Raw genomic sequence first — 12,576 nt, forward strand, 5'->3', positions numbered from 1 at the left:
GGCTAAAACCAGCCATACAGGCACCCCAACCTATGTTTACCCTGATCCACAAAACAGGCAAGTTTTAAAACTCATTGGAAAAGTCCTGTATGATAACATCCACCACAAATTAGTATCTCCAGTGGTGAATTTAGCAGGAACCCAACTGCCAGAGTGGTGCTCCCCCCAGTGTAGAAGACTATACCTCCACTGATCCATAGATTACTGGGACAAGAGATAGGGACAGACTAAGGGAAGGCCAAACCCAGAATGGAGAAGCAACATAAAAGCGAAATACTGAGTGACTTAGCGACAGGATATGGGGCAGGGGTATCAACCATTAATGCCCTTGACTTGGCCGACCTGGACAATAAGCTCAGAGTCCTGACCGAACAATTAAAACAGACTTTGGACACAATTAATGAAAATAGTTGGCAGGATGCCCAAGGGGAACGAGTTGGGGATAAAGCCGACAGCCTTATGGTAGCTGTGCTAGAAGGACATGTCAATACAGCAAACTAGATAATAAAAGGGAAATTAAAAGATGACAGCAGGCAACAGAGTCAAACACTATGCAGCATATATGGACGCTGGATGTAACAGCTGAGAGAAAATTTTGAACAAGTTAGACAGGGGTCAGCGACGAACTGATAGAGCATTTATTTAGGGGAAAGAACTTCCGCAAATTATCAGACTGCCAACTAAATGCAGCTGACCAAAGTCTGGTTCAACAACAACTGTAAATGGATTCCCGGGAAAGCATTACAAACAGCATTAGGTCTCACAATAATCACAGATGACAGAATTGGACTAAAGGTATTCGAAGTACAAAACATAGGCACTATTCAAGAGGGCTATGGATAGGATATGATGGCACCTTACTGTATGATGTGGAGAAGGAAGGGAGGCTCATAGGCACTACTCTGGACAGATGTCAATAAACTAACACAGTATTAACATGCCTGTACCCAATTTATTTGAATGAACATGAACTTTGTGGCTTCAAGACAGAATTGCCCCATAGAGACACAATCTGGATACTGACATAACCCGGGGTGGACTACAGGGGAGAACGGGAATACTATCATAACCCGGGGTGGCCTACAGGGGAGAACGGGAATGCTAACATAACCTGGGGTAGACTACAGGGGAGAAGGGGAATACTGACATAACCCAGGGTGGACTACACAGGAGAAGGGGAATACTGACATAACCCGGGGTGGACTACAGGGGAGAAGGGGAGTACTGACATAACCCGGGGTGGACTACAGGGGAGAAGGGGAATACTGACATAACCCGGGGTGGACTACAGGGGAGAACGGGAATACTATCATAACCCGGGGTGGACTACAGGATAGAAGGGGAATACTGACATAACCCGGGGTGGACTACAGGGGAGAACGGGAATACTATCATAACCCGGGGTGGCCTACAGGGGAGAACGGGAATGCTAACATAACCTGGGGTGGACTACAGGGGAGAAGGGGAATACTGACATAACCCGGGGTGGACTACAGGGGAGAAGGGGAATACTGACATAACCCAGGGTGGACTACACAGGAGAAGGGGAATACTGACATAACCCGGGGTGGACTACAGGGGAGACGGGGAATACTGACATAACCCGGGGTGGCCTACAGGGGAGAAGGGGAATACTGACATAACCCGGGGTGGCCTATAGGGGAGAACGGGAATACTGACATAACATGGGGTGGCCTACAGAGGAGAATGGGAGCATTGCCTCACAACCTCACTTAGCATGTATCAGTTTGGGACAGCCCAATGTAATGTTACCAACGCTACTTTCTTGTATTGGGACATACATACTGCCATGATAGGCCGAACTCAGCTGATAAATGTACACAAAAGGGAAAAGGAGGAATTTAATGCAAGTGAGGAACACCAGCAAACTGTGGGGGAATGACTGGAGAAGTACAACATTGGTCTCAAATTCCTGCCGAGGGGTTACACCAAATTTGAACCCAATTGGCCACAGCTTATTGCACCTTCAATAATGTAGTACATCAGGTCAATGATGCCAAAGATTAAATAAAAGAAATTAAAGTTATAACTTGTTGGGAAGATTTCTGGGACTGGGGCTCCAGTATACAAACCCATCCCTGGGTCCATCTTGTGTCACACCTGTCTGCGTTGTTAATCCTGGTTACTCTTGTATACATCATCATCCTCGCTGTCAAATTCACCTGGTGGAAAAGAGAACGATGACGAAGACTGAACAGAGACCTCACTCAATTCACGGCCTCAATGAACCTATTAAAAGGTCGTCCTATTGCGACACTATAAATATTTGTTTATCCTATCGTTTGTATAAAATGTTTCTCCATATTATTTGTTCATTTGTACAGTGCAACCCTTGTTTGATCACTGTCTGATATAATATATATATCTGGTTTTGTAACATTTGTTTGATTTTTGCCATGAATTCCAATGTCTTACTTATTTCTAATTTACTACACTTGCTTGATAAGCCATTAAGTCCAAATTTTGATGTTTCATTTATGTAAAGTTTGACTTTTGCTTGATCTCAGTTAGGTGTCACTTTCCAACGCTCTATCTGTAGGATTTTAAATGTTTAAGCGTATGTTGTACTTTGCTTGAACTTGGATGATCATATGGATGATCTTGGATGATCACTACACTGAAATTGGTCTGAATCACATTTCAATGTTCAGTATCAAGAGAACTGTGACTGTGACTGGACAGGCCACTCGAAATGTCGGACTTATGAAAACCAGATAATAAATAAAGCATGCTGGGAAATTGAGCCATGCATTGGCCAAAAATACCTATGCTAAAATTACTGTAATAAACAAGCTACAGGCTACAGATCCAGACAGCACTATTTACAATTGACCTAGCCCATTCCTTGGACAATAGGAAACATTCAGTTGTTTTCCAAAACAAATGGGCGCCTTTTTTGGGAAAGGCTACTGTCCTTCATGCCCCTAATACCTTCAGGAATTGAAGTCCAAGGACTACCCCACCATCAATACACCCACACGTGATTGGGCCCAATCAATTGGGGTGATCAAGCCCCGATTGAGCTATTGGTAGGAATCAATGACCTATCCAAAGAGGCACAAAAGCTTCCAGGTGTAAGAATTTCCACAACACCACCCTCAGGAGTGGTAACCTGAGACCAAAAGAAGACCAGACAATTATCGCCACGTGGATCGAGGCCAAGATCTAGTGTGGTGGTACTTGATCATTAAGTTAAAGTATCAGTTAGTTAATTAGATTTATAGTGTTAATTGTTAGTTTGTAGTGTACTTGTTATTATAGTATTAACTGTGTTGAAATAGACAAAGATCATTTCTTATTACTGTTAAGAGTCAACTCACAGTTCTTTGCTGAATATAAGGTCAAAACACACTATGTGGCAGTCGCAACACAACATTTATCATTTTTGCCTATTCAGTTGTGCATGGGAGCAAAAAGGTCATGAGAAGTGCTAGTGTTGAGGTAGAGCTGGGTGAGTTGTGAAATAGGATGTGTGTTTGATGATATTTCTGTGGATAATACATTATTTTTCTAATCAATATAAGACATTAGACATGACTACTTGTTCTAAGTGAGACTGGATATAGCCACATCCAGTATTACCATTAAAGCCACCCGAGGTGGACCATCTGGAATCCTTCTGGTTGTTGGCAGGTTGTATCCCTCTTATTTTATAATGATATAGAATAATCATTGCATTTTAATGCTTCATACTGCAGCTTCTCTTAAAATTATATTAAAACAATTACACAACCCATCCCTAAATGCTGCAACCAACATCATTGCTGTGTCTAAGAAGGCTCATGCAGCATGTCTCACCGCCCAGTGGCCCTAACTTCAGTGATCATGAAGTGCTTTGAAAGACTGGTCATGGCATTAATCAACTCCAGCCTCCCCACAACTCTTGACCCACTCCAATGTGCCTATCAGATCAACAGATCCACGTCAGATGCCATATCACTTGCCCTTCACTCCTCCCTAGAACATCTTGACACCAAGAACTGCTACGTAAGAATCCTATTCATTGACTACACTCAGCCTTCAACAGTATTATCCCCTCAAGACTGATTACTTAACTTAGTGATTCCGGACTAAGCCCCTCTCTCTGCAACTAGATCCTCAGTTTCCTGAGCCACAGGCCACAATGAGTGAACAGTGGGGACAATATTTCATCCTCACTAACACTCAACCCAGGAATATGTACTCAGCTCCCTACTGTATTCACTGTATACCATGACTGGACACCACCATAGTCGGTCAAATCTCCGATGGTGACGAAACAGACTATAGACGGGAGATGGAAGACCTGGAAAAATAGTGCACTGAGATCAACCTATCTCTCAAAGTCAGCAAAACCAAGGAACTCATTATTGACTTTCGGTGAGATGTTACTCATGACCTACGCATTAACAGCATACAGGTGGAATGACTGGAGAGTGTCAAGCTCCTGGGTGTGGTCATCTACAACTTTTGTTGGATTGTTCATGTAGCTGCACTGGTCACAAAGGCCCAACAATGTCTCTTCTTCCTCAGGCAGCTGAGGAAATTTAGCATGATGACGAATACCCTTCCCAACTTTTATAGGTGCACCATCGAAACCATTCTGTCTGGATGTATCACTACCCTGGTATGGCAACTGTAACATTCAAGATCGGAGACGGTTACAGAGAGTGGTGAACTCGGCCCAGACAATCACAAAGGCCAACCTCCCATCTACAGAATCCATCTACCAGGCCCCCTGTCAAGGAGAGGCCACCAGGATTCTCAAAGATCCATCCCACCCTGGTAATGTTTTTCTACAACCTCTACCATTGGGGAGAAGGTAGAGAAGCCTGAACACCCACACCAGCCGGTTTAGTTAACAGTTTCTACCCTGTTGTTGTTAGGATTCTGAATGGACTCACAAACTGTTCACATCCACCTGTCCCTGTGTTTTGCTCCTGCCCCTGTTTCCCTATTATTAACTCTGTGCTGGCAAGACAAAGCTTCTCACTCTTCCTCGGTACACGTGACAATAAATTCAATACAAGGGTCAAGGTCAGGGTTTAGGGCTGGGGTGGGAATGGGTCAAAGGTCAGAGCCTATACTCTGATTGGAGCAGATTCTACAGCTGCTGGAGACACTGTTCCGTGATTGGTCCATAGCTGTCGCTCTGTGATTGGTCGAGCCGAGCGCCCCCTGCGGTTCATTGGCTGGACGCGCGGCGCCATCTTGTCTGTAGCGGAGACCGGGATCTGGGCAAGATGGTGGCGTTCTGGAGGCAGGCGGGCCTGAGGTATGACCGCGGGGCCGGGGCCCGGGGCTCGGGGCTCGAGCTGTTACTGCGGCCCGGACCCGGGGGGCTCGGGCTGTAACTGCGGCCCGGGCCCGGGCCCGGGGGGCTCGGGCTGTAACTGCGGCCCGGGCCCGGACCCGGACCCGGACCCGGGGGGCTCGGGCTGTAACTGCGGCCCGGGCCCGGGGCCGGGGGGCTCGGGCTGTAACTATAACTGCGGTTGTGTTCTGGGCTAGAGGTCAATGCGGGCGGTATCGGTGAACCCGGGCCCGGGAGTGCGGCAATGACCCGGTATCAAGCTGTGATCAGAGCAGGTTACACCCTGAGGGGGCAGCACCTTTCGGTATCATTGGGATAAGCTGTAAACAATTGCAGTTAATCTGTGCAGGTCGTATTAAGTCTATTCTAGGATATTGATAACTATTGTTCAGACCTGTGGTGTCTGCAGGAGAAAACTGTCCTTGAGCTGGAAAAGTGCAGCAGATCAGGCAGCATCAAAGGAGCAGGAGAATCGACGTTTCGGGCATCAGCCCTTCTTCAGGAATGAGGAATATTGTCCTTGACCTAGCTTTGAGCGCTTCTCTGAATTCTGCACCATATGCCAATACTGAATCACGTGTTGTTTAATATTTTTTAAATAATTTGGGACGTTTTGTTCCTTTACAGATTCCACATGATTAACATTTTTAGCAGATAGAGATGCTTGAGATTTTTGAATAAATACAACTTGCTCTGGCTGTATTGATCCAAATCCACTACGAGGAAAACGTGAGGATGGCAGATGCTGGAAATCTGAGTCAAAAAGTGTGGTGCTGGAAAAGCACAGCCAGTTAGGGAGCACCTGATAAGCAGGAGAGACAATGTTTTGAGCATAAACTATTAACCAGTGATGTGATTAAGAGCTTATGCTCGAATGTCAATTCTTCTGCTTCTCAGATGCTGCCTGACTGGCTGTGCTTTTCGAACACCATACTTTTTGACTCAAATGCAGCTACTGTCAAGTTGTTAATGATTAGGCCTCACCTGATGAAGGAACAATGCTCTGAAAGCTTGTGATTTCAAATAAAACTCTTGGACTATAATCTAGCATAATATGATTTCTAACTGCCCACCCTAGTCTGACATCTTTGCATCATATGAAAACCATGACTTTTTTTGTTTTGAAGACAATAGTTGTACCTTTTGTAATCTTGTGAAAGTAATCAGAAAATGAAATGTGAATCAATTGTTCTTGTATATTTTCTGCCTGGGTACAATTTAGGCCTGACTTTTCTCCATTATTCCAGTAGAATTTAACTTTTTGTCTGAGATGGACAAGACCATAGCTTGGGAGTACTGGGGTTTGCTTTTAAGCTGAGCATTTCTGTAATCTAATTGTTTCATCATGGTTCAATCAAAATCTCAACGATGGTTTTTATTATCTTGCCTCCTCCAGTTACATCCAGTACTCTCGAATCTGTGCACAAGCTGTGAGAGCTGCTTTGAAACCCCAGTACCAAGCAGAGGCCAAGAAAGCAGCAGATGTAAATGTCAAAGTCAATAAGCCGAAACAGTAAAGTGTAAGTACTGTACTGTGGTGATCTCCTGTTTTTGGGATGGTGAAATTCACTGAATGTGGCATTTTTTTTTCTTGGAAGCAAAATGCTGAGCCTGAACTTACCTGTAGAAATACACCTTGTTTACAAAAACATTTGCACCAAACAATATTGCAGTCAGAAACCTTTCATTTGGCCCATCATTTGTCATTTTCTCCATGTGAGCAATCTGCTCTAACCCTCAGCCGTGCTCAAGCCAGTAGATCTAGAATTGAATAGAATCACCACAATGTGGAAGCAGGACATTCGGCTAATCGAGTCCCCACAGACTCTCTGAAGAGCATCCCTGTAATCCTGCTAATCCACCTATCCTGCACGTCCCTAGATACTATGGCAATTTAACGTAGCCAGTCCATCTAACCTGCACATCTTTGGACGGTGGGAGGAAACCCGTGTCGACACGACACAGTCGCACAAGGCTGGAATTGAACCTGGTCCCTGGTGCTGAGGCAGCAGTGCAAACCACTGAGTCACTGTACTAGAGTATTGAGCCGCGTCAGTGTTGAGCTCCCTTTTGAAATGTTAAAACAATCCACTGTCCCCTATTACCATTCTTATGAGGAGTTTAACAAGAAGTGTGTTGCTTCTACTAAAAATGTGGATTTTGAGCTGTATCAAAGTAATAAAATTAAATAGCGAATTTGTATTAAAAGCTTAAAAAATCACAATATATGGTAGATATTGGTATCATCAGCTGGTTGTTAATTATTAATAATAACAACTGTTTCATTAATCCTCAGCTGTATCTAATGTGGTGCTCTTATCAAACAAACAAGTGGTTTCATTTCAGTTATGAAGCTGAAAGGTTAACTGTGCATCTAAGATCTTGCCCGAAGAGACAGTACTGCTCTTCAGTGTTGAGTGACTGCAGCACTCTTGTGAATCATGCAAATCAGCCTTGCTGAGATCCACTTCACCACTAAGTACTGCAATTTTCTGACCATTCTGAGACAGAACAGTTGTAATTGTCAGATTAGCTAACTTGACAGACCAGGAAGTAAACCTCGGAACATCCATATCAGAGGTTACCATGAACACTTGAGTCACTGAGGGTTTTAGTACAAATGGTAACACCCCAGCAGAAAGGCTGCATATTTCCTAGTGACTGTAGTGATGATGCAATCAATACCCTTCTCTTTCCCCTGTAGTCCTGTAAATATTTTTGCTTCAGGTTTGCATTCAATTCTTTCATAAATGTTACTATTGAATCTTCTGTTACCCTTCTAGCTTTGTATTCTAGTTCTCAACAACTTGCTGCAGCATTTTAAAAAAACTTGTTTTGCCAATCATCTGTCAATTTATCATTTGGTTACTGATCTATCTATCAGTACAAACAATTCTATTCATCTGAAACTGTCAACCACGACTTCCAAAGGCTACTTAGAATGGGCAGTAAATGCTGGCCCAGCAGCAACACCCAAATCCCACATGTGAAATTTAAAAAGAATCTCTGCACTCAAACATCCTCTTAAGGAGAACAACCTCAGTCTTTCTTTCTAAACTGAAAATCACCATCTTGGATACCATTCTTATAAATCTCTTCAGTACCCTTGGGCCATCCTAAAGTCTGCGGGAATTGATATAATACTCCAGCAGAAGCTTAACCAGTATTTTATGTGGATAACGAGAACTTTGACTCTTTTAACAAAACTTTATTAAACAATCTTTTCAATTGTTTTTCCAGCTTCATTGTTCATTTTCCCCCAGAAGTCTCTGTACCTGCGCCACAGTAATATTGAGAAGCAGCTATTTAAACTAAATAGTACATTCTTCAGATCCAAATGTCTGTTTATACCCCCTGAATTGAACTTGTTTTCCCATATATATGCTTATTTCACCAATCTATATCCTTCTGAAGTATTTACTATTTTCCTCATTACTTACCAAATTCCCAGTTTCATATCAAATGTATAGCAGTTTGCATTATTAATATGCTTATATGTAAAATTGGTCCCTGTGTGGAATGCCACTGTAGATATTTTAAATCTGTCTGTTTAGAGTTGTCTTGCACACCTGTGGAGCAAGTCTCTTGGCTCAGAAGTCAGGGCATTACCGTTGTATTCACAACATTCCTATTGAAACACCACTGTGTATATCCCAATCTGCAGTATTGACAAGGTCCCTCATGGTTAGTAGGTCCAGAAGATGAAGTCACATGAGATCCATTGTAAGTTGGATACTAAATTGGCATGGTCATAGAAGGCAGAGGGCAGTTAGAGTTTTTTTTGACTGGAGGTCAAAGACCAGTAGTGTCCCACAGTATCAGTGCTGGGACTTCTGATGTCCGTAATATAGATAAATGATTTGGATGAAAAGGTTAAGTGGCCTGAGTAGTTAGTTTGCAGATGACATGAAAACTAATGGAGCTGTGGATAGTGAGGAAGGTTGTCAAAGGATGTAGAAAGTTGGGTGGAGAAACAGCAGATGGAGTCTAATTTGGACAAGTGAGGTGATGCATTTCAGGAGGTCAAATGCAAGAGGGAACTTGTACAGTAAATGGTAGAACCCCTGGAGCACTGAGAGGTGCTTTAATAGTTGGGGTGCAAGTCCATAGCTCCCTGAAACTGGCAACGTAAGTGTAAAAGGTGATAGGTTGTACAGCATACCTGCATTCATTGATCGGGGCATTGAGTGTAAAGGTTGACAAGTTGTTGCAGTTGAATGAGACTTTAGTTCCTGCCTAATTACTTCTGTCAAGCAGCAGTTATAGAAGCTTGAACACGTACTAACAGGTTCAAGAACAGCTTGTTCCCTGTTCATAGATTGCTGAATGGACCTCTCTGACTACAAATACTGTTGATCTTGCTTTGTGCACCTTCTGTGCAGTTGTAACCTTGTCTGTCTCACTGTGTGTAAGCACCCCATGATCTGTATGTCCTTGCTTACTATGATTTCCCTGCAGTACTTGCGAAAAGTTTTTCTCATGTACTTAAGTACATGTAACTATAATAAATCAAATCAGTTAGTCCATATTTGGAGTATTGTGTGCAGTTCTGGTCCCCATACAATAGGAAGGATGTGGAGGCTTTGGAGAGGGTGCAAAAGAGATTCACCAGGATGTTGCCTGGATTGGAGTGTATTAGCTATAAGGGGCGGTTGGACAAACATGGGTTGTTTTCACTAGAGCATTGGAGGCTGAGGGGCAACCTGATAGAAATTTATGAAATTACAAGGTATGTTTAGGCTGGTTAGTGAGTCGTTTTCCCAGGGTGGAAATGTTGATTACTAGGGGGCATAGGTTTAAAGTGAGAGTGGTAAGTTTAAAGGAGATATGAGGCAATTTCTTTAAACAGGGAAGTAGTAGGTGACAGAAATATGCTGCAGGGGAGGTGGTAGAAGCAGAAATAATAGCAACTTTTTAAGAGACATTTAGATAGACACATGAACAAGCAGAGAATGGAGGGATAAGATCATGTGCAAGCAGACGGGATTAATTTAGAATGGAGTCATGGTCAGAACAGACGTGGGCTGAAGGGCCTGTTCCTGTGCTGTATTGTTCTATGTTTACAATTGCTTCCTCATTTGTTGCATTTAAATGTTTCTGTCTTCAGTTGCCATTGTTCTTAGCAACCCATGATTTTACAGGAAAGAACCTTGATAAATTATTTTTGAACACCTCACGTCAACTGCTAATTGTCTTATATCTACCCTAGGATCTGAGCAACATCCACAGACCTGAACTTCTAAATGAGAACTCTTTGACCCAGCAGCCTGAATGGAACTGCGAACCCATTTGAAGACCGTATCTGTAAAACTTACCAAGTATTAAATAAAAATATATTTAAATGATCATGTATTTGATTTTTTTAGACAATGGGATTTATTTGTCATCTGTCTGAAACCTGAGGATATTATACCTTGAGAAATGTCATTAATTCCTCCTCCTTCCTCTTTCACACGTATTGAAAGATAATGTCCTCTGTGATTCATTCACAATCACTATGCGACTGTGTCATGGGACAGCAGTGGTTCTGTATGTTCTTTACAATGGCTGGGAGGGTGGAGAGGAATTGTATCCCAAACTGAAGTTGTATTGCAAACAAAAGACTGATAGTCCATGCTTAATGTTAATCACTGTCCCTTCAGCCCTTTCAGTATGTTTTCGGCATTATTTCTGTGTTCTTGCATCCAATAAATCTGAACTCCCTTGTAGATCCAAAATCTGCCTAATACAGCCTTGAATATATTCAGACATCCAGCCTCCATTATTATCTCAGGGATGCTCATTCAGTGTTAATATCACTAAATTGGTAATGCAAAAGACCGGGCTATTGCTCTAGGAGTATGGGTTCTATCCCAGTCATTGTAAAGAACCTACAAAACCAGTGCAGTTATCACCACCTTGCAACCACATTTCTCTAACGGCAACTAAATCATATCCCTTTGTACTGATTTGCACAACAAGTTCATTGACTTTGTTTCAAATACTACAAGCATTCAGATAAAGTGCTCTTATACTCATTATTCCTTTAGAATCTAGCAATTTCCTTGTCTTTTGCATGATTCTGTTGCTCGATTTTACGTTTTTCTTTAACTTTTGCTCTGGTCTCTACATTGCTTCATTCTGTTGGGACTCCCATCCTCTTGCCATTTTGTATTATCCTTCCTCACAGTCTCTCTGCTCATTGCATCTATCTTTACACCAACTGCTGCTGCTTCTGACCTGATGTCTGGTTCCCACCCCCTGCCAACCTAGTTTAGAGTGTCCCCATCAGCTCTTGCAAACCTGTTGGCAAGGATGTTGGTCCCCCTTGAGTTCACTCCTTTTGTACAGGTCATACCTTCTCCAGAAGAGAACCCAATGATCCACAAATCTGAAACCCTGCCCCCTGCACCAACCCTTATGTCACGCATTTGTCTGTCATCTCTTCATATTATTGCCCTCACGAGCATGTGGCACAGATAGAAACCCAGACATTATTACCCTTGTAGTCCTTTTTAGCTTCCTTACTAACTGCCTAAATTCACTCTTCAATGCCCTCATCCCTTTTCCTAGCTATGTCATTGGTACTAATGTGTACCATGACTTTGGCTGCTCACCTTTCAGAATGTCATAGACTCAATCTGAGACATCCCTGACCTTGGCACCCAGGAGGCAACATACCATCCATGTGAACGTACCACCTGTGTGTCTCGTTCGTGACCACAGAATCTTCTGCCTGCCCTCCTAACCAATCGTCCTCTTTCTGCCTCCCCCACCCCCAAACACACACAGCCAGACTCCATGGCAGAGGCCTGACCGCTGTGGCTTTCCCCTGATAGGTCGTGCCCTGAACAGTATCCAAAACTGTCAATTTGTTATTGAAGGGAATGGCTGCAGGGGATCACTGCACTGACTGCTGATCCCCTTTCTCTGTCCTGATGGTCACCTAGCTACCTTCATCTCATAACCTAGGTGTGACTACCTTCCTGTAACTCATCAGTTCCTCAGCCTCCCAAATGATTGAGTTCATCCAGCTCCAGCTGCTTAATGTGGTCTGCAATTGTGCAAGGTGTTGGTGAGGTCATACCTGGCGTATTGTGCACAGTTCTGGTCTCCTTACTGAGGAAGGATGTACTGGCTTCAGAGTTGGTGCAGAGGTGCTTCACCAAGTTGATTTTTGGAGATGAAGGGGTTACATTATGAAGAAAGGTTAAGCCACCTGGAACTGTACTTGCTAGAGTTTATAAAATTACGGAAGGGATAGATGAGATAGAGGCAGGCAA

The 12,576-nt window shown here is 43.2% G+C and overlaps 1 protein-coding gene across 1 annotated transcript; it reads left to right on the plus strand.

Annotated features, from left to right (window-relative positions):
* The first annotated feature begins 5,167 nt into the window (after positions 1-5,167).
* atp5f1e (ATP synthase F1 subunit epsilon) lies at positions 5,168-10,660 on the plus strand. The gene is made up of 3 exons (XM_072556839.1): positions 5,168-5,275; positions 6,711-6,834; positions 10,524-10,660. Exons 1-2 carry the CDS (start codon positions 5,244-5,246, stop codon positions 6,829-6,831), a joined length of 153 nt encoding a protein of 50 aa, XP_072412940.1. The 5' UTR covers positions 5,168-5,243; the 3' UTR covers positions 6,832-6,834; positions 10,524-10,660.
* Positions 10,661-12,576: the final 1,916 nt, after the last annotated feature.

The sequence above is a fragment of the Chiloscyllium punctatum genome, chromosome 37 (genome assembly GCF_047496795.1).
Source record: "Chiloscyllium punctatum isolate Juve2018m chromosome 37, sChiPun1.3, whole genome shotgun sequence".
Lineage (NCBI taxonomy): Eukaryota > Metazoa > Chordata > Chondrichthyes > Orectolobiformes > Hemiscylliidae > Chiloscyllium > Chiloscyllium punctatum.

Excerpts from the sequence above, each read along its gene's own strand:
- atp5f1e (XM_072556839.1), top strand. The coding sequence starts at position 5,244 with ATGGTGGCGTTCTGGAGGCAGGCGGGCCTGAG. Across the intron at positions 5,276-6,710 it reads TGGAGGCAGGCGGGCCTGAG|TTACATCCAGTACTCTCGAA; the intron begins GTATGACCGCGG and ends TGCCTCCTCCAG.